Source organism: Apteryx rowi, unplaced genomic scaffold, assembly GCF_003343035.1.
Source record: "Apteryx rowi isolate R43461 unplaced genomic scaffold, aptRow1 scaffold_103, whole genome shotgun sequence".
Classification (NCBI taxonomy): Eukaryota; Metazoa; Chordata; class Aves; order Apterygiformes; family Apterygidae; genus Apteryx; species Apteryx rowi.
The window spans coordinates 1,926,263-1,946,120 of NW_020447231.1; the positions used below are offsets into that span (position 1 = coordinate 1,926,263).

Consider the following 19,858-nt stretch of genomic DNA (forward strand, 5'->3'; position numbering starts at 1 on the left):
TCTCCTGATTTGTAAATCAATCTTGCATTTTTTCTATCAAAATATCTAAGCGTTTACATTGGCTTCTTGCTTCGGTAGTGTACATGCCTCTTGCTAGCACTTCCGTTGCTAATCATAATGCTGCGAAATAAATCCTGCTATAAGCTAGAAACCATTTTACAATGAACTTATAAACAAGTAGGCCATAATTACACTATATTATCTCCCTTTGTTTTTACAGGTTCTTATCATACTTCAGACAAGCAAATTATACATAGTGATGGGTGATATATGGGAGGGATGTTGCAAAGGACATATTTTAATGACATGAATTTGAGAGGATCATGTAAAGGTTCATCACTCTGATCATTCCAGAGAGCTGTGACCACTGTTTTGTTGATTTGCTTTGTGTTGCTTAGCTTTTTGGCACTTCCTGTTAAACCATCTTACCTAGTTCATTGCATAAGACTAAAAGAGATGGGACTTAAAACATTGTAAGAACCCTTTCAGTGGTCTGAAAAAATAGTAATTTCTGTACATCAGGGCAACATGGTTTCAATGTCTAATATTGGAGAATCCACCAAGCCCAAATCCAGATGGTTTGTACTATTAAGATAATGTTAGTATCTCAGTGGGCACAGGAGGTATTTACAGCTGCTGTCGGGTAAGCAATACTGGGACCCAAACCTGTCTTTAGTCTTCTTTCCGAGCTATTGACAACTGGCTGGAGTAAGCTGGGGAGAAATTCCACTCTGAGGGAGAATATTATTTTGGAGAAAGTTGGGGAAAGTTTTATTTCTTATCATCAAGCTTGGGTCATTCAAAATTATCCAGACTTCAAATTCTTTTTTCTACCTATTGATATTCAATCTTCCTTTTCTTCAGAATGAGGTAATGATTAACCTTCTGGGATACAGTTAAATCTCCTTGAAAGTATGTGCACATGAGTAGAAGAAAACCAACTAAGTAAATGCATTGCCAAACAGCAGTTGTCTCAAAAAAGCATATATGTCTGTCCTTTTCTGTCAAGAGGCTCCACCTTATTCACACTGATCTCAGTTATGTACTTGAGAGTGTTTGTTGCTGATTACTATCAGTAAGAATTTTTGAGTCATCCATGCTGTTGACTTCTGGTTTTAGATCTGTATCTTCTCTAACTCACATGAAACATTTTTTTTAAACAAACGAAATCCGAATTTCAAAAAAAACTAGTTAGGATTGCTAAGTGGCAATAATAACATCTTACAAAACCAAGCACTTAAAAACAAAAGTACAAATAGTAAAAACATCAGAATTCATACTCTAACTCCTCAAGAATATCTCATTTTATTAGATAAAGGCAAAGGGATGACATTCTATGTAATACAAAGGAAACTGTCTTGCAAGGCAAGGTATTGCAGTAACCAAAGTATGAGCTGAGGAGAACCAGCACAAGTTTTAGCTGAGTAGAGAGAGAAGAAGGCCATTTCCCCCATATATTAAGCTGGAAGAACCTGAAAGGTCAGCAAATGTGAAGGCATTTATGAGAGGCTTGAATTCATAACTTCATAACTTCATAAATTCATAACTTCAGGTTATGAGCCGGAAGTGACATGGCAAATGGCTGTTCTTCACAGTGATCAAGAAAGAAGTAATAGGGAGGGCTTGTGAGAGAAAATAAAGAAATCTGCTTCAGCCATGGAGAGCTCACTGAAGTGATCACCAAACACTGCCAAGGATACATCAGACAGTTTGTGATTTCAGCCTGAACAGAAGTGGACAAGGCTGGATCAGAAACGGACCTGTGAGTTTCAGCACAGAGACAGCACTTGAATTTGTGACTGCAGTCAGTAGGTCAAGTAGGTTGACAAAGAAATGGAGTCTCTGAGATCAATTTGAGGAGAAATCAATGGAGAATTTGGCAAGAGCAATTTCAGCAGAATGCAGCAGATGGCCTCACATGGAGTCGGTGATGAACTCCAGGCAGCAAAATAAACAACATTCTCAGTATGCTTACAGATAAGAGGCAGAAGGGGGACGAGTTGGTAGTTGTGGATGCAAGCAGATTCGATGTATATTTTCAAAGTGGAGAGATTAAACACACACTTGCTTTGTGAGGAGGGAGAAGCCAAGGTAAATGACAACATACAGAGTAGAAAAGAAGGTAAGCAAGCACGAGGGAGAAAAGATCGAATAACTTGTTCCACTTAGTGTTGCATACATTTTGCAGATCAAAACTGCACTAATTTGGGAAACAGTTTATATAATCCATAAAAATGCATTTATTAGCTTTTTTTCATTTGAACCACTGACTTCTGAAGAATGAGAACAACCGTAAATGCTATTGTCTCCACAGGCAGTAATTTGGGAATATAAGATGCATGGTTACATGATAAATGTATTTTCTTCATAAAAATGTTCGCAAATCAGGTTTAAAATAAGGGAAAAATAACTTGAAAATATTCTGCACTTCAGAAAATAATAAAATGTCTCTTATTTTCTCCTGGTAGGCCACGCAATGCAGATTACTTTATGCAGGAAGCTAAACGGAAGAAGCATAAAGCAGATGCAATGGTGAGAACATTTTCTTTCCAGTTATGTTGTTCCAAATTATTTTTGTAATGCAGTTTCTTCATCAGTGCAGTATTGCTGGGGTAATTATAAAATCTATTATAGGGATGGCTAGGCTTGTTAAATTAAGAAATGTTTATATAATCAAATGTTCATAGCCCAATAAACTATGACTTAACCAATAATGACTTACTGAGATAAAGGCCTGGATAAATAAAACTTTCTATTTTTTCCTTTGCTTTAATTAGTAATTATAGCAATGGAGACTGTATGAGGTATCCCCATACCTATCTTCTCCCCAGTTTACCTAACTGGCTAGGCCCTGCATTTGTATCGCCAAATTTGCTCTTGAGGCTGAGGAATTTGCACTTCTTTGTAAGAGCTTTGGCTCCCAGGACAAAAGAATCCTAGTTTCATGGCAGACCCTTCCTAACATAATCAGAAGCTCACGAGAAATCTGAGTAACCCTAGAGGAACAACTTTCACACAAAGGACTGTTGCAGCAAACAGATTCTTGGCCCTGGCTTTGACCTGTTTAAAAATGTAGCCAGTGAGACTCTCATGAAAAAGGAGAATCTGAGGTGATATGGAGCATTAAAGGGATCCTTGTCTTCCCAGAGAAAAGGGTGCAATGAAGTACCCAGTGCTCCCTAGAGCTCCACTTAGCAGTCTCTTAGCTTTCTCCAAGGCTATGTTTGTCCAGCACTATGGATAAGCTAGTACAGCCTTAAACACATTAGACTTCTGGGCTGGCAGATACAATATGTAGGGTAGAACCATGCATTAATACAGCTGTCTTGCAGGGAGGGGTAGCTGCAGGGGCAGCCTTGCTCTGTTAGACAGACACTTTGCTGTCACAGGAGCAGGAAAAGGAAAGGAAGCTCACAGCCCCTGTTTTTTCATCTCTTTTTCTCAGCTGTGCAGAGTGTAAAATATCCAAGGAAGCAGGAGCAGGCCTTTAATATAGACACTAACACAGAGTTTTACAGTCTACCTGAGTTTATTAGTGCAAATTTCCATGGTTTATTCAGTTCCGTATTACTGTAAACTGAGTCTTAAATCAGAAAATATCATGGAGAAGTATAAATGGTGCATTTTAGTGTGTTGCTTTAAACAGAATGGAAAAATCATTTAATATGCAAAGGAAATTCTGTCTTAGCCTGAAGAGAAATGTTTTTATAGTAGAGTCTCAGAAACAAGAGGTGCAAGCATATTCTCTGGTCTGCCACAAGTTTCCTGCAGGAAAGTCACTTAGGATCCTGTTTAAATAGCCTCCCATTGGTGCTAGGTGATTGAAATGTCCTTCACACTCAGCTTCCCTCCACAGTGGACCATACCTTACTTATACCTTCTGAACTGGAGGTACTGCCTCTCCCTCTGTGACCATATAGGGATCCTGAGTGAATATGGYGGCACTTTGAATCACCTTGCTGGGCTCGATACCTCCTACTTTGGCACTGCAGTATCTAATGTAGGCACTTAGAGTGAGCAGTCTGAAATAATGACTGTAAGTCTCTCTGCTCCTTAGTCCCCCATCTGTGAAATTGGGATAATAGCACTTCCACTCCTCACAAGAGCATCAGGGAGAGAAATATAATAAAAAGTTTGTGAAGTTCTCAGGTATGATCGCAATGGGAGCCATATAAGAACCTAAAATAGATTGAAGCCAGTGTGCCATTCCAAAGTTACTATTTAATATCTTTATCCCTTAGAAGAGAATAAGGTCCATTAACCTTTCACTGTGTGCATCAGATTTCAACCAAATGCATCCAGTCCATTAATGGGCTTTATGTACCACAGGAGTTCTGACTGAAGAAAAGAGAAGTCAGGACAGAGAGGTAAAAGTCTGATTCATCTATATCCATATCAAAAATGAAACTCTGAGAGCAGATAAGTGGTATGTAAGTGTACACATATGTGCCTTATGTGCACATATGCATATACACCATCATGGAGGACAAATATGTGTATCTGCATAAATACACAAATACACACAAAGAGGCACTGAAAATAAGAGAAGAAATGGGGCAAGGAAGAAGGATTTGTGGAAGAAGCTGAGGGAGCAGAGAAATCTCTGAGAGAGGAGGAGGCTCTAGAAAGCAAAATCCTGACAAGAGGAGAGTGTGGTCAAGCGGTGCTGATGATAAGAGATAAAAAAGAAATGAGAACAGAGATGAGCCTTTGCATAATGGATAGTTAACAGTCAAAGCATTTAACTCTGATTCTCTTAGTTCAAGATAACCATTACCTTTGTTTAGTGATGAAAACCTGCATTCGCAAACAGGTGTGAAACACTTCTTAATGGTGAGGATGCTTGAAAGCTGGAACAGAAGGCCTGATGAGATTGCGGAATCTCCAGCACTGGAAGTGTTTAAGAATAGGTTTGACAAACATCTGTCAGGAATATCCTAGATAGAGCTGATCCCCCTTTGGACACAAAAGTATGGACCAGATAACGTCCTGTAGTCTTTATCAGCTCTACTTTGTGTGTTATGAATTTTGCTGATTCTCAGGTTTTGATGGGTTTTAGCTTTCTGATAGCAAAAATTTGTGAATCTGAAGAAGTACCTACTTGCATCAAGTTTATAATTCATGGTAAGAAAATCCCATCACATGTAACCATATCTTGATGATTACACTATGTCCTTCTAGGTGGAAAAGTTTGGAAAGGCACTGAATTATGCAGAAGCAGCACTGTCATTTATTGAGTGTGGAAATGCAATGGAACAAGGCCCAATGGAATCTAAATCCCCTTATACAATGTATTCAGAAACAGTTGAACTCATCAGGTAAGAAGGAAGAAGATGACAGCAGGGGTTATCCTGTTCATGCAAATATGTTCATCTACATTATGATATAATTCCCTAGATACAGTAAAAAGGGAGAATGAGGTCCTCTCAGGTCCTCCCAACTCCTCCCCCGGGTAAGTCATATGTACCATATGTGTATTATCTGTGATTCCTATGGAAATTAAATTGGGAAACCGTGTAGAACACAAAATAGACAAAGCTTTTCATATTACTTGAATAGCAAATTACTTTGAGAGTTTCATGATGTAAGTCCTGCTCTCCCCAAAAGGGGGAAGAATGGCTACATAATAACAAAACACTCTCATGGTGTGGTGGTTTGCAAAACGTTACAACAGCAAAATGCTGTTTATGACAGCAGTTTAATGGTTTCCTGAAGGAGGATGTGAACAGTGGTAGAAAAAGGGACATTCAATGCCCATTAGGTGTCTGTGCTCCTGTTGTAGTCAATGGTCTCTGGAGCGCAATCCATTTCACACCAAAGTGCACCACTAGATTTAGTCAGCTGCATGGCTTTCCAAATGGTACAGCCTAGAATTCAATCCCACCCTCAGTCCCTATGAGATGAGTTTCTGTCTCATAAGTCCTTTCCTCTGCTATAGCTGGTACGAAGAGTTACTGTTACTGACAGTGTCAGCAGAGAAAGCAAAGGTCAAAATCATCCCAGAGTCTGCATGACTCTCTCCACAAGAGAGTCCATCCATCCACGCTAGTGGAGAAGGTTGTATTGCCAGTGACCATGCTTAATTCATAGGACAGTCAACCATACCACTCTCATCAGCGCCAAATTCACAGGAAGTAAAACACTGTATTTTTTAACCATATTTATGGTAAAGCAAAGCTCCTAAAGCAACTGATTTCTTTTGGACTTAGCGTTGACGTGCTGATTTTCTTGCATATATAAACAATTCCATTGGCATTTTATTCCACTTTGGGCTGTCTTCTAATGCATTTCAGTGAATTGAGGCCAGCTTGCTAACTGGAAGGTTGTTAAACAAAATGAAGTATTTATTCTGTAAGAGAGTAGTATATCGCATCTCTGTATTTCTTCCCTTCTTTTTTCTTACTTGCACCATCACAGGCAGAGCAGAATTCTTTTTTTGTCTGTCTTGATTTTTCTCATGATGGTAAATATATGGTCCTAACTCTGGAAATGAATTTTGCTTACAGATCCATAGCTCTAAACAATGTGTGTAGCTATGGTTGTGTTGTAGTGTGAATTGCTGTTGATCTCRCTCACTGCACCTCAGAAAAATAAATGGTTTACTAGGCATGCCTGTTGAAACAAAATATTCATCCTGAATCTTTGCACAGGTATCAGGATAAAAGTTTGAAAACAAAGATAAGGAAAAATACAATCAGCTAATTATGGAGAACAGGTATTTTCCTGGAAGCAAGCCCAGAAGTATTGTATGCTGTCCTAACCTTGTCCATTGTTCAGGTATTCAGCTAGAAGCTGAGATTTCCAGAAACTAATTTGTGATTGCACGGCACATACATTCTTGAAACAGCAGTGCTACCTCTGTGGATGTTTAATATTTATAGAATTTGAATGTAATGTCATATGAGCAAAAATAGCTCTGAGCCACATGTTCCCCCTCTGCTGTGCTCTGCTTGGAGGAGCAGATCTGAGTAGACACATTCAGAATTAGCAGGGTGAGGACAGCACCAGCTTCAAGGCATGCTGTTGTCTGCCTTCAAATACTGTGAAAACCGTTCTGCATGAACTCTGTGTAACTGGGTCTCCACAGCAGTGGAGGTTATTTTGGTAGGACAGCACAGGGAGCCAGGGAGCAATACCTTGCCAGCTAGGCTCCCTTCTGTACTGATGGATGTTCAAGAGAGTAACTGCTGTTTAAAAAGCACAAGGAGGCATCATTAACGACAAAATGGCTCCAAAACACAACCTGAAAAGCACAGCGTATGTGTGGTATCTTGAGAAAATGAGTATAATGGGGCAGATCTTCAAATGACATTAATCAGCATAGCTCAAGCAGGAGCTGACCGGTAATATAAGGCTGCCTCAGTTAACTCACATTGGCCTTTTTCCTTTTGCTTAAGGTATGCAGTGAGACTAAAAACCCACTCAGGCCCCAACGCCACAGCAGAAGACAAACAGCTGGCAGCATTATGGTTAGTAGATCAAGATTTCCTCAAAAGGCTTCTTTTCTGCAGTAAGCCAGTGCTTTAAAATCAGATGCTGGACACAGTCAGGTAGGATTATGTTGTCTATTGACATAAAGAGAATATTTTCTGCACTAGGAAGGTCCGGCCCTTGTATAACTGCACCAGGTCTGCATTCTATCTCTGTAAATAAGCAATTCACACTTATTGACTGTGACAGGTCAGCTATGGTACCTCATCGTAATTAATTTTTAAATGCCCAATGGTTTGTTGTTTTTATGAGTGAAGTACTTTTGTACCAATAGCTCAGAAAGTTCTTTTGTGGCTGACATTTTAGGCTCAATAATCATAAATTATATTTACATTATATGAAGGGAGATATGGTGATAATTAAGCTTCCTGGATTACCTTCTAAATTGAGATTTCTAGATATATGCATGCAGTTTAGATTCTATAAGGTGGCTGCTGATTGCTAATAAAATACTAGAATGTTATTAAAATCAAATTTTAATTTAATATCTATGTAGTTAATACATAAAGTACCTATTACATGGTTACTGATTCTCAGTAAGTGGACATTTACAATCAGCAAGTGTGTTTTTAACATCTATTAACCATCTGTTAAAAGTCCAAATTATATGCATCTTTAGGCATAAATAAGGAGTCCTAATTAATCATTTGTATACAAAAGAACAAAATATCCACAGACATAATTTTTTTCAATGTCTTTTCTTTGTCACTGGTTTGCTGTGCAATCAGGAGCACAAAATAGATTAATGGGAATTGCTTTAAAAACACTTAGGTGGGAAAACAACTAAAAATTGGTTAAAAAGAAATAAGCCTGTATTATGAAGTGTTCTCCAGAACTGCCACAGTGCCTTAGCATGTGGAATTGAATCCAAATTCATGAAGCCACTGCATCTGTTTAAGCAGAAAGGTCAGCGCGAGGGAAAGCAGACGGTGCCTTCTCTCAGCAATGAATAGCAATCCTAACTCACCGTCTGCCATCTAGCAGATGAGCTGACACCATTTGCATATGTACTGTACCTGTGAAGGTGACAGAGTGAGAGTTATGATGACTGTAAGTCCATTGTATCCTCTGGCTGCTCCCAGAACCAGCCGGGCACAGTGCCACACAGTTTACGCACCTGACTCCAGACTCCTAAGGAGAGACTGTCCTCCAGTGGTGAAAGGCAGAAATTCACATTTTCAATTTAGAAAAAGAGGCAGTGGCTGTGAATTATAGAAACCCTGGCTGGGATTTTCAAGAGCAACTTGTGAATTTGAGTGTTTTGATGATTTTTTGGCAGGTCCATAGGGCACTTTAGGATTCCTGAACACCGTGAGAAGGGAAATCTGCACTTTCCAAATTCAAGCCTCCTTCTGGTGTTTCAGATTGGCTACAAGAATAAATACCGCTTTTAAAAATAAGGCCTCTGCTGCCAAATGAAAAGCAAAACATACCAGACTTTTGTTTCAAAAGCTATGTCACTGTGGTGCAATCCCATCCTATCTAATCAAAAATCTTACTGGGAAGAGGCTGTGCTGATTCTTGATTTTGACCAGTACACCTAAATCCAATAGCAAAGACAAGAGTTTGTGTATCCTGAATGCTGATTATCAGTTACCATTATGCATAAGTATAGTTAATTTGCTACCATTGCTCTTTTACTTACATAGCATTATAAAGGTGTCTGGCACTCTGCAGACTAACAAGGATCAAGAGGCAGACAGTTCCACTACAGTATGATGAGTYTGTCAGCTCTCTGATGATTTTCTCTGGGGAAAGAATTAGGCAGATGGCCTAGAAATATTCTCTAAGCTCCTACACAGTTTCCATTCTGGTTTCTCATAAAGGAGCTTGGACAGTGAAATATAGGTAGGTCTGAGGCTTCCCTGTTTCCTGGCCATCTCCAGCTCCTGGAGGAGACCACTGGCTGCACACAAAATAGACCCAGGATGACTCTAGTTTATTATTATATCAGCTCCAGCCTACTGTAATATAGTCACAGGATAAGGTGCCAAAAAGGCTGTCTTTTCATGTAAAACAACAAACAGAAAAACTACATATGTTGGATTCCAGGCCTGTTAATGACCTCTTTGTCAGGGAGGCCTTTGGTCAAATGGACAGACTTCAAATCAGGGTCAAGGCCTGGGGACCCAACTCTGCAAACCCTTTTTAGTATAGAGGTTATTTAGTACCTCACTAGTAGCACCCATCATAATATGGCCTGCCATGGCTGTAATACCTAGCCTTGCTCGTGAACCCATGGCCAAGTGTGAAATATTGTAAACAAAACGGAACAGAACAATGATAATAATAGTAAGCGAAGTGCTGTCAGCTTTCCACTGTCTGTTAGTTTAAGAATTAAAGATAATTAGTTAGGATTGTTGTTTAATTATTATTCAAGGGACACGCTCTACCTTCTGTTCTCCTTTTGTTCTAGTTACCGCTGCCTGGCTCTTCTGTACTGGAGGATGTTCCGACTCAAGAGAGACCATGCTGTCAAGTACTCAAAAGCGCTTATTGAGTATTTCAAGGTGCTTACTCTATGGCATGTTTTAAAATCAGTGCGTCATTATAGAAAACACAGCATCTTTTTAAAAACAGGTGCCGTGGTGGGCTCCCTCGTGAAGTCAGTAGGAGTTTTACCATAGACTCTCATGGCAACACTTAGTTTCTAGTCAGTCATGCTGTATTCACAAGGGTTCCTGTTTGCGATATACAAATTGTGTCCCTCCATAAGAGAGGGGCTGTTCGTGCCACCAAACAAGCATATTCAGATTATTCTTAGTCAATTGTCTGGTGCTATCCAGCTTTGTTCTGAATAGATTTTGCAGATTTTGCTCTAGGAATCCCCTTCAGGATTATACTTCACACTAGATTCCTGTGAGTTGAAGACTTTGATCCAGATCAGTTGTTAGCTGCAGGGCTTCCATTTAGCAGCATCAATAGGTAAGATGATAGTGCAGTCAGACACATTCCTTCCTAAGGAACTTGAAGACAGCCCACACTGACTTCAGTTGTACAAAAGCATCAGAGGACAACCTAGCCGCCTGCCCTGTGTTTGACACAGCACTGCTGGCTTCCCCTTCCTGCTCCTCTTCTCCTGCTTCTGTTTCCATTCTCCGCTCTTTGCCAGGTGCAAAGCATGGACAGGAAGTCATTCAAAGTATTTTAATGTATTTCACTTGAGAGCCAACCTTTCTCTGGAAAATATCTCAAGAAGAAAACCTTTCTGGGGGAGCCCACCAAGTAGTTAGTCCATCCAGCATTTCATCAACAAACAGAAAACTAGCCTCCATCTTTCTAATTTAAAAAATATACGCATGTGAGTGCTCTAAGACAAACTGTTTTGGTGGACCCTGAACAGCAATTTGTCTTTGGACACAGGGCCCATCTTTTTTTGCTTTTTGCAAGGGGATGTACCTTGAAATGAAAAACATCCATCCTCTGACATTTTGTTAATAAAAAATTTCAAATACAAGCACAAATGTTCATGACCAGATTTTAAACACATGAAGATAGTGAAGGAAATTGACAGATCTGTTATTGTCAAACTGAAACTGAAGTCACTGTAATTGCTTCTAAAAATTTAGCAATATATAATTCAACATGTTATGTTTCTCTAACAATGACTTGATTTCAGGGGAAAGAAATATGTGCCTATTATAGCACTTTATTTTTCTTTACCAGTTCAGAAAATACCTGCATTAAGAACAGGATGGTCAGGCTCTCAACCATGTAAAATGTCTTTTACTAGCAGACAGAAACTGTTTCACAGCAAACATAAAATGGACTTATACTCTGTTATAGCCAAGATGAGCTTGTTTTTTGCCGAGCTCCTGCTGATATAATGATAGCGTAGATTCACATTAGAAAGTATTCTCACCTTTGAAAGTAAAAATGGAAAAAAATCCATTTGCTATAATTTTCAGGGGAAAACAAGCCAATTCTCCACTCATTTCATATTTGGTATCTAAAAGCTTTCAAAACCAAGTGACGTGAAATGCTGACTGCATTAAGAACTTCCACATATACTATCAATCAAAGAAAGATTTTAAACCTTGTCACACACACTTTCAGGGAAAATTAGATATACTTTTCTTCTAAAAAAGAAAAAAAGATTTTTTAAATCTCCTTTTAAGCATTTTATTTCCATTATAAAAAAATTAATGCAGCAGAGAATTAAAAAGAAACCACAGACATTCAGGGGCTAGAAACATTTGAGAGTATAAAGAAATCAGGAGAATGGGTGGGTAGCAGTAGGCAGAGTGGGATAAGAGATGTTTCCTTACATCATTACACTCTCTTCAGAATCCTTACCCCACTTTTCTGTTGGAGAACTGAGAGGAGGCTGCAGTAATATTCCGAAAAGGATGAGAAAAAAGATGTGTGAAGTTGTGCACAGTGAGGCAGTGGCTAGTTAAATTTACAGGGGAAGTATTCTTGACTTCAATTTTCATATTTTCCTTCCTCTGACTTCATATGTAAATTATATGCACTCAATTCTGTTACACTGGAAAGATGAAGGCCAGCAGTTCTGAGATAGCAAAAAAAAAAAAAAAAAAGAGAGAGAGAGAGAGAGACCTCTGTTAGAAGAGCAAATGCCAAGGATTCACTAGGTGGTTCTGTTTAGGACAGTATGAAAGAAAAAAAAAAAAGAAAACCCACTGAAGGAAAAACCCATTGTGGGACACCCCTTAGCTTATTATTCATACCAGTTACCTGGGATGTAGAAGGGCCGGGGTCAAAATGTAGCAAGACTATTAGGGCACAAACAGCACTAATGTGAGCACTGCTAAAATACCATAACCAGTTTCAGTGTATGCACATGAGGAAAGATGTGGGGACACAAGAGGGAGTTCAGAGGACATGTCAAAACTCAGAAAACAAGCTTTATGAAGAGCGGCTCAGGAGATTTGTCCAGCTTACTGGAGAAAAGGTTAAGAGAGGACATGATCATTGTGTATATGGAAACAGAGCCAATAATGCCAGGTGACATTCAGTTTTGCTGGCTCTGGACCAACAAAATTCAAGAGCTAGCATTGAAGTTAAGAAAATTCAATCTTGAAATCCTGAAACAGAGTCTGTTTCCTATCTGTGAGGTCTGCTAAACATTAGAACAGGATACAAGAGAACAAGGAGGATAAGCAGCATCTTAGGATTTCTATATGATTAGCTATATTTTATTTTTTAATGTACACTGATTAAGCTTCTGGTAAAAATTCCATGACTTGTTAGAAAAGGGAAACTGCTGATGGAGTGCCCTGGGGGATTGCTTCCAGCCTTGAAACCTGTGAATCTCTGAAGTCCATTGTTTATCATTTTTCTTTCATGAGCCATGGGAGAACAGGAGTGTTTGTATCGCTTGTAACTTGTACAGCTTGTAACACTTGCAACTCTGCATTTAAACAATAACTGTAAACAAATCTCCAGCTGCAGGATTTCACTTGTCTCCTGTGGTTGTCAAGAAGGGAGGGTTGTTCCCCAGCGCACAATTAGCTACATGTACTGTTTCAGGGGAGCGTATAAGGAGGTCTCTTTCCTCTGAAGAATCAGAGACTGGCCATTGCCAAACACAAGGCTGTGGATGGGATGGACCAGAAAAATCCTGTTTCTTAGATTTCTGTTTCTTGCATGCTTCTTTCTCTCAGGCCCAGAATTAAATCAGCCATTGCATTTGGGAGTGGGAAGGAGTTTTTCTGCAGGCCAGATAGGCAGGAATAAATAAATTCCCAACTCTTGTAGATAAACTGCTTGGATCATTTTAGCTCCTCGGTTCCCTACTATTGCCACCTAAATTTCTGCTGCTCTAAGTGTGGTGCACAAGGTAGTCTCTTTGCAAGGAATGACATGCTTTAGTCTAAGTAAAATATACCAGTGAGAACCTTAATGACTACAGGAATACAAAAAAAAACATATTAAATGATCTAATGTCCCCTTCTGGCCTTAAACCTTTAAACAAGAAAAGCCACCACTCTACAGGAGCAGTTTCTGGCCTACAAATTCCGTCTTACTCAGACCAAGTGGACCAAGGAGTCTCACAGATGCCAGGGGAATTGTATTAGCTTTGGGGATACAGGGAAGGGAGGGTGGCAAGGAGAAATCCTTTTAGTTTTCTCTCTCTGTCACAAGAAATTCCAACCTAATCACAGAATCACAGAATGGTTGAGGTTGGAAGGGACCTCTGGAGATCATCTAGTCCAACCCCCCTCCTCAAGCAGGGTCACCTAGAACACGTTGCACAGGATCATGTCCAGGCAGGTTTTGAATATCTCCAGAGAAGGAGACTCCACAACCTCTCTGGGCAACCTGTTCCAGTGCTCTGTCACCCTCACAGTGAAGAAGTTTTTCCTCATGTTCAGATGGAAGTGTCTGTGTTTCAGTTTGTGCCCGTTGCCTCGCGTCCTGTCGCTGGGCACCACTGAAAAGAGTCTGGCTCCATCCTCTCGACACCCTCCCTTAAGATACTTGTACACATTAATAAGATCTCCTCTCAGCCTTCTCTTCTCTAGGCTAAACAGGCCCAGCTCTCTCAGCCTTTCCTCCTAAGAGAGATGCTCCAGTCCCCTAATCATCTTTGTAGCCCTTCGCTGGACTTGGTCCAGTAGTGCCACATGGAGGCCAGAACTGGACACAGTACTCCAGATGCAGCCTCACCAGGGCTGAGTAGAGGAGGAGGATCACTTCCCTCGACCTGCTGGTAACACTCTTCCTGATGCACCCCAGGATACCGTTGGCCTTCTTGGCCACTTCAGCCAAGGCTGCCCCTGCCCTTCACATCTTCCACCAGTCCTTCTTTGTTTGTTAGTACGAGGTCCAGCAGCACACCTCTCCTTGTTGGCTCCTCCACCACCTGGGAAAGAGTCCTGACAGCATTTTCTTCTGAACTCCTAGATTTTCTATGAAAAGACTCACTTTCAGCTAACATGTTTTCCTAACCACTCCCAATCCCAGAGAGTTTAATAGAATGTGATTTGACTCTGGGCTGTAGCACTGCTTCATCACATCCAAACTAGGCTCAGTGGGTTTATTGCATCATGAGACACGAATACTTCTATCTGCACAATCTTTTCTTTATCTGTCCTTGCTTTTATGCTGTTTACTGTTCTTTATTTTGTCATCTTATATAAATTATACGCATTGTGAATTATTTTTGCCTTTACAGAATTCATCAAAAGCTGCCCAGACCCCATCCCCTTGGGGTGCCAGTGGAAAGTAAGTTCACATGTCACACAGAAACTTAAATCAGATTGGCTGTCAGAAATTATATTTTCTTACCTGCAATATGTTCTGATACTCTCACGTGTTTAATCCCACCATCCTTTAAGTAACTGTGTTAATATCCAATTTCAGGAGCACAGGAACTCCATCACCCATGTCACCTAGCCCTTCTCCAGTCAGCTCTGTAGGATCCCAGGGGAGCACAGGGGCCCCTTCACCATCTCCTATAATCAGCATCCCGCAGCGCATTCATCAGATGGCCGCCAACCACGTGAGCATCACCAACAGCATCCTGCACAGTTATGACTACTGGGAGATGGCTGACAACCTGGCCAAGGAAAACAGAGGTGAGTGATTCAATACACTGGCCTATTTTAGAAGAACGTACACTTGATTTTGGTCAGGCGAATTACTGATCTATTTTAATAAGGACAACATCCACAAGGAAGGACTGCAGAGGTGATTTTTTCTTCAGTTCTAGTCTGTCCCAAAATGTAGCCCCAAAAGGCAGTTCTGATAGCTCTCACTCAAAAGCAGCAGTATAGCACTAATTTTTGTCTTTATTTGGCTAATCAGGACAGGTTGCAGACAGCACAGTTACTGGCATGGCTGTAGGTAGTACTCGCTGCCATCTGTGTCATTCTGGAGAAGAAAGTTTGGGGGAGGCAAGGCAGCTCCCTGCCCCCCAAAGTCATGGAGTTGGATGGGATGCATTTAGTTGGGCCATGTCAAGAAGTAGGAGTTTCTTTCCTTTTTGCAAAAGGAATGGACACGCCCTACCCAGCCACCCACACATATACACACACACATAGGGGTAAACACAGAAGGGAGTGAGGTGCCCTCACTCCCCCTTAAGGCAAACTTCTCTCAGTTGAACTGGTTTCCCTGAGTGAAAGCATTCCCAGCATTTGACTTGATGATAAAGTGTTCCTAGGTTTTAAGTCTATGTAATTTATGTATCTAAGCTAGAGATGTGGGCAGGATTGAAATCAGAATGAAGACACATAAGTGTAGGTGTGTATATGTGAGCTGGGAGCCCAGTCTTCCATTATAGTTGATGGAGCTTTGGTCAATACAAACAGCAGAGCTGAGAGCTGTTCAGTTCACCCTGGAGGGGACACAGGGGTGCAACTCAGTTGCCTAAACAGAGGTGCCATATGCCATTTGAGGTCTTTTCCTATCATGCCATCCTCGAAGTCTCCCGTACGTCTTGTGTTAGATTTGCCAGTCCAGGGTGGATATCTTAATTGCCTGAGGGCATCGCAAATGGCACTAGATGCCTCTATGAAGGCAACTGAATTAAACCCCTAGTGGCTTGTTAGCCAAATTACTTTTTAGTCTGGGATGACCATGTTGTACAAGTGTCTATTTGACTGTCATGGTAGTTTAGATATCTAGCATATGTATAGATAGACAAGACACTTGTATGTAAATTTTTGGATTTAGTTGACCTTAATCTCAAAATAAGTCCTGCCTAGCATTTGTTTGCTTTATCAAGGCTTAACAGAAATGCAGAGCCAAAGAACTCACTGTTTTGTTCTTTATAAAGAAAACTGCATCAGCCTCTAGCATCATGAAACACAGGGCTTTAAAATGAATCTCAATAGCACTAAACTTTCACTCCCATGAAACGTTCAGCTTGACCCAATTTGCAGGAGAATAAAATCTACTAAAGGGTGACAAACAGAAAATACAGCTTTGCTGTTCTAATGCTGAATCTTTTTTTCCTCGTAGATTTTTTTAACGACTTGGATGCATTGATGGGACCTGTCACCTTGCACAGCAGTATGGAGCATTTAGTTCAGTACACTCAACAAGGACTTCACTGGGTGCGGAATAGCGCTCACTTGTCATAATGACTGTGTGCCATTCACGTGGACTGTATACCTTTCATGGATAATTCAGTTATTCTGGACACTGTGCTACAGAAATAGTCAGCCACAGCATTGATCCAAACAAAGGTGAATATTTCTTCAATGTTGAACAAAATTTTTCTGAGTGTAGACATGTATGTCTGTGTATATACAATATACAATGATGTCTCTTCAGAATGAATTGTTCTGTACCGCTCTCCAAACATTTTCATACACTAGAAATGCTAGAAAGAACTGATCTTAATACACAAAACATACTCTTTGTACTCTTGTGCTGAAAAACTCAGAAACCAAAATCTCATGGGTTGATTGAACCAAGTGCAATAAGCACAAATCCCTATTCAGGAAAGCTCTCAATAGACTCTTAAATTTAAGCTTGTATTGAAATCCCATTGACTTCAGTGGAGCTTAAGCACGTACACAAGGGCTTTCCTGAACTGGGATGATTGGGGGCAAATCACGGCCACAGAGAACTTTTACTGAGAGCACAGACATGCCATAGAAGTTTCAGTATTAATGTTCCATCTCGCTGTTACTTCCCCACTGGGACACACAGAGAAGTTGTGTAGACTGCATTAATATGGAGAAAGAAGACATTCCTTCACATGCAATAAGTTTCAACAGATTGCATGTATTTCTTTATCTCCTGTCCTTTTAAATAACTATACCTCTTGTTCAGCTCCTCACCAACAGTATGATCTACAGTTTCAAGCAAAAAGCCTGAAAAACAGATATGCTAATAGCAAGAACTCAAAGTAGACCGTAGAAAATTGTATTGTTACTGACAGCAAATAGATAAATGAAAAAAAATTGCAAACTGCAACCCACTTAGTAAAGAAAATGTGTTAATTTCAGCCACATACACACAGAGAGCTATCTATAACATTTGTTGGCTTTGCATGGGAAGGCTTCGTCTTACAGATTTTGATTTTTGTACCTTTTTCATCCAGCAGAAGCTTGCTGCATTTTCTTCTAGGCTGTATGGGAACATTACATGCAATTTCCTTTATCTGGGAAGCTGAGTTTGCTGCTCACCAGGCTAAGAACTGTTTCCTATCATAATCCTCTCACTCTTCATGCATAATCCTCAACTAGGTTTTAATGTTTCTTGATTTACAGAATGTTTTCAGTTCCTGTTGATAAGCTGTTTTTTTGTGCCAGGGGAATTAGTCCTGCAATAATTTCAGTTTAATTCGGGTCAGCTGAGGGCAAGGCCAGTTCCTATCAGCTATGTTTGCATTTAGTGCTTTTTTTTTTCATTTTCAGTGGGTTTGGCGCATTTAGTTTTCTTCTTCTGTATTGGAAATATAATTTTATTGCCTATTTTGCAATCAGATTTGCAGCCTTTACTCAGCCTAGCAGCTCTGGTCACTTCAACAGACTGTTCTTGCCAGCACCACTGACTGGACGCTTTGATTGTTGTTTTCAAACCTAATTTACATATATAGTAAGGAAATGTGAGTACAAAAAAACTCTTTCAATAGAAGATACAAATAGAAGTAGCCACTGATATTGATGGTTGATTGACTGGTCCCTGCTGCTTTTTTTTCTCCCCATTTTGAAGAGCTGCATTAAAAAAATAATAATAATAATGTGGCATGTTTTCTCATTAAAACATCTTTGGTAACACAGGCTATATTTACCCAGTGGTGAAGAACAGGTTTGAGAGCACATTGRGCTCCATATAGTTGCATTTTTTGTCTAGGCTGCTTACTATAACTCCAGCTATTGCTCAGACTCAGAGCGCTGACACTGTCCTTTGAAGCAGCTCAGCAGGGTAGCTAGTGGGGAATGCTCAGCCCCAGGCCATCCTGGGCCGGTATTTATGTACCGATTGGTGCTCGCATCCTTCCTCCTCCAGAGAGTTCCTGAGCTCAGGCTCCACTAACCTCTTAGCATGTGCTTGTGTGTTATAGTGTGGGTAGTGGGCAAGGCTGGCTTTAAGAGTGAATGTGGACCTGCCTTTAAATGAAAAAGTAAACATTCTCTGAGTCCTCCAGTCACTCTTAACTCCAGCTGCTACCTGCTCCAGAAGGAACACAAATTAGTTCGTCACAAGTATCAGTGGAGAACTTGATCGGTGCCTTTCTGTTTATTACTTGCCTGGTTTCCAGCTGTGGAAGTCTGCCATGATTTACTAGACTGGATTCTGTGAGCTACTGTAAGCAATGGATTCTGTGAGCTGCTTCAATACTGTAGGAAGGTACTGTGGGATTTCTCCTCAGATCAGGAAAGTGAAATTCCCATTAGATTAGCTTCTGTTTTCTTCGATGGTGCCTATGATATTTATCTTCAGATATGTTTTTGGGTTTGGAAGTCCTTATTGCTATTTAATGTTGAGAAAATTTAGAAGTGATATATATTACTTGCCTTAAATGGAGTTTAGTTTTATTGCACACTTGGCATTTGAGTTTCAGGTATGGAACTTTGAAGCCTGTTTATTTTACTAAGATTAAGATATTTTTCTTAATCTTAATGAACTCTTCGTATGGATGTCATATGTCAAATCACTTCAAAGAAATGCAAGAATTAATGCTGTCCTGTTGTCACGTGTTTCCAAGTACTTAGGATCTCTTGTAGGTGATTGTCCTTTCTTGTAAATCGTTCTTATATTGAAGTATTCCACCTAAAAGTCCCATTGATTTCCATGGAAAAACACAGGGTTTTTTTCAGTTTTTGTGCTGGCATCATCTGTGTTGACTATCTGATAAGCAATCTGAGCCTTAATCTCTGGTGGTGTAACAGGATGAAGTAGCAGCCATTTAAACCAACTAGACATACAAATGGATTAGAGGTTTTGGCCCTCCCTCTATAGGGCTTCTTACAGTTGGACTATTTTGGTGAGGTTGTTCAGAATACAATTCTGCACAGACTATTTACTGTATATGGTTGCTGCTGTTTGGATGACTGGAGCTGAATGTGACATGGTGACAACAAATCCTTCCTTTCATTTTCTTAGGGCCTGATCTGGAAAAGTGCATGTGGTTTTAAGGTCTGGTCCAATTAAGCATATGCTTCACTTTAAGAACCTGAATAGTCCTAGTTATTCCAAGAGGAACTGAAGGTCCTCTGTGCATTCTAGGTGACACCAGTGGAGATTGTTCTTATTTGGGGTTCCACGAAAGAAGCTTATTTGTTTTAATCTGTTGTTAAAGTCCAGGAATGTGTAGGCTTCTTTATACCACAGCAATCTGCAGGTTCGTTTTGCAGAAGAAAGAAGTCATTCTGTACAAATCCAGAAGGATTATGCCTGGAGGGAGGGGTTTGTTTACAAACAAACAGAGGCTCCTGAATCA

The 19,858-nt window shown here is 40.2% G+C and overlaps 1 protein-coding gene across 1 annotated transcript in view; it reads left to right on the top strand.

Annotated features, from left to right (window-relative positions):
• AFF3 (AF4/FMR2 family member 3) overlaps window positions 1-16,544 on the top strand; it is a 371,463-nt gene extending 354,919 nt beyond the window's left edge. Inside the window, exons 16-22 of the mRNA XM_026066422.1 lie at window positions 2,469-2,532; window positions 5,182-5,318; window positions 7,398-7,469; window positions 9,908-10,001; window positions 14,633-14,682; window positions 14,821-15,035; window positions 16,423-16,544. Coding sequence (XP_025922207.1) covers window positions 2,469-2,532; window positions 5,182-5,318; window positions 7,398-7,469; window positions 9,908-10,001; window positions 14,633-14,682; window positions 14,821-15,035; window positions 16,423-16,544 — 754 coding nt within the window. The remainder of the gene's footprint in view (window positions 1-2,468; window positions 2,533-5,181; window positions 5,319-7,397; window positions 7,470-9,907; window positions 10,002-14,632; window positions 14,683-14,820; window positions 15,036-16,422) is intronic.
• The last annotated feature ends 3,314 nt before the right edge of the window (window positions 16,545-19,858 follow it).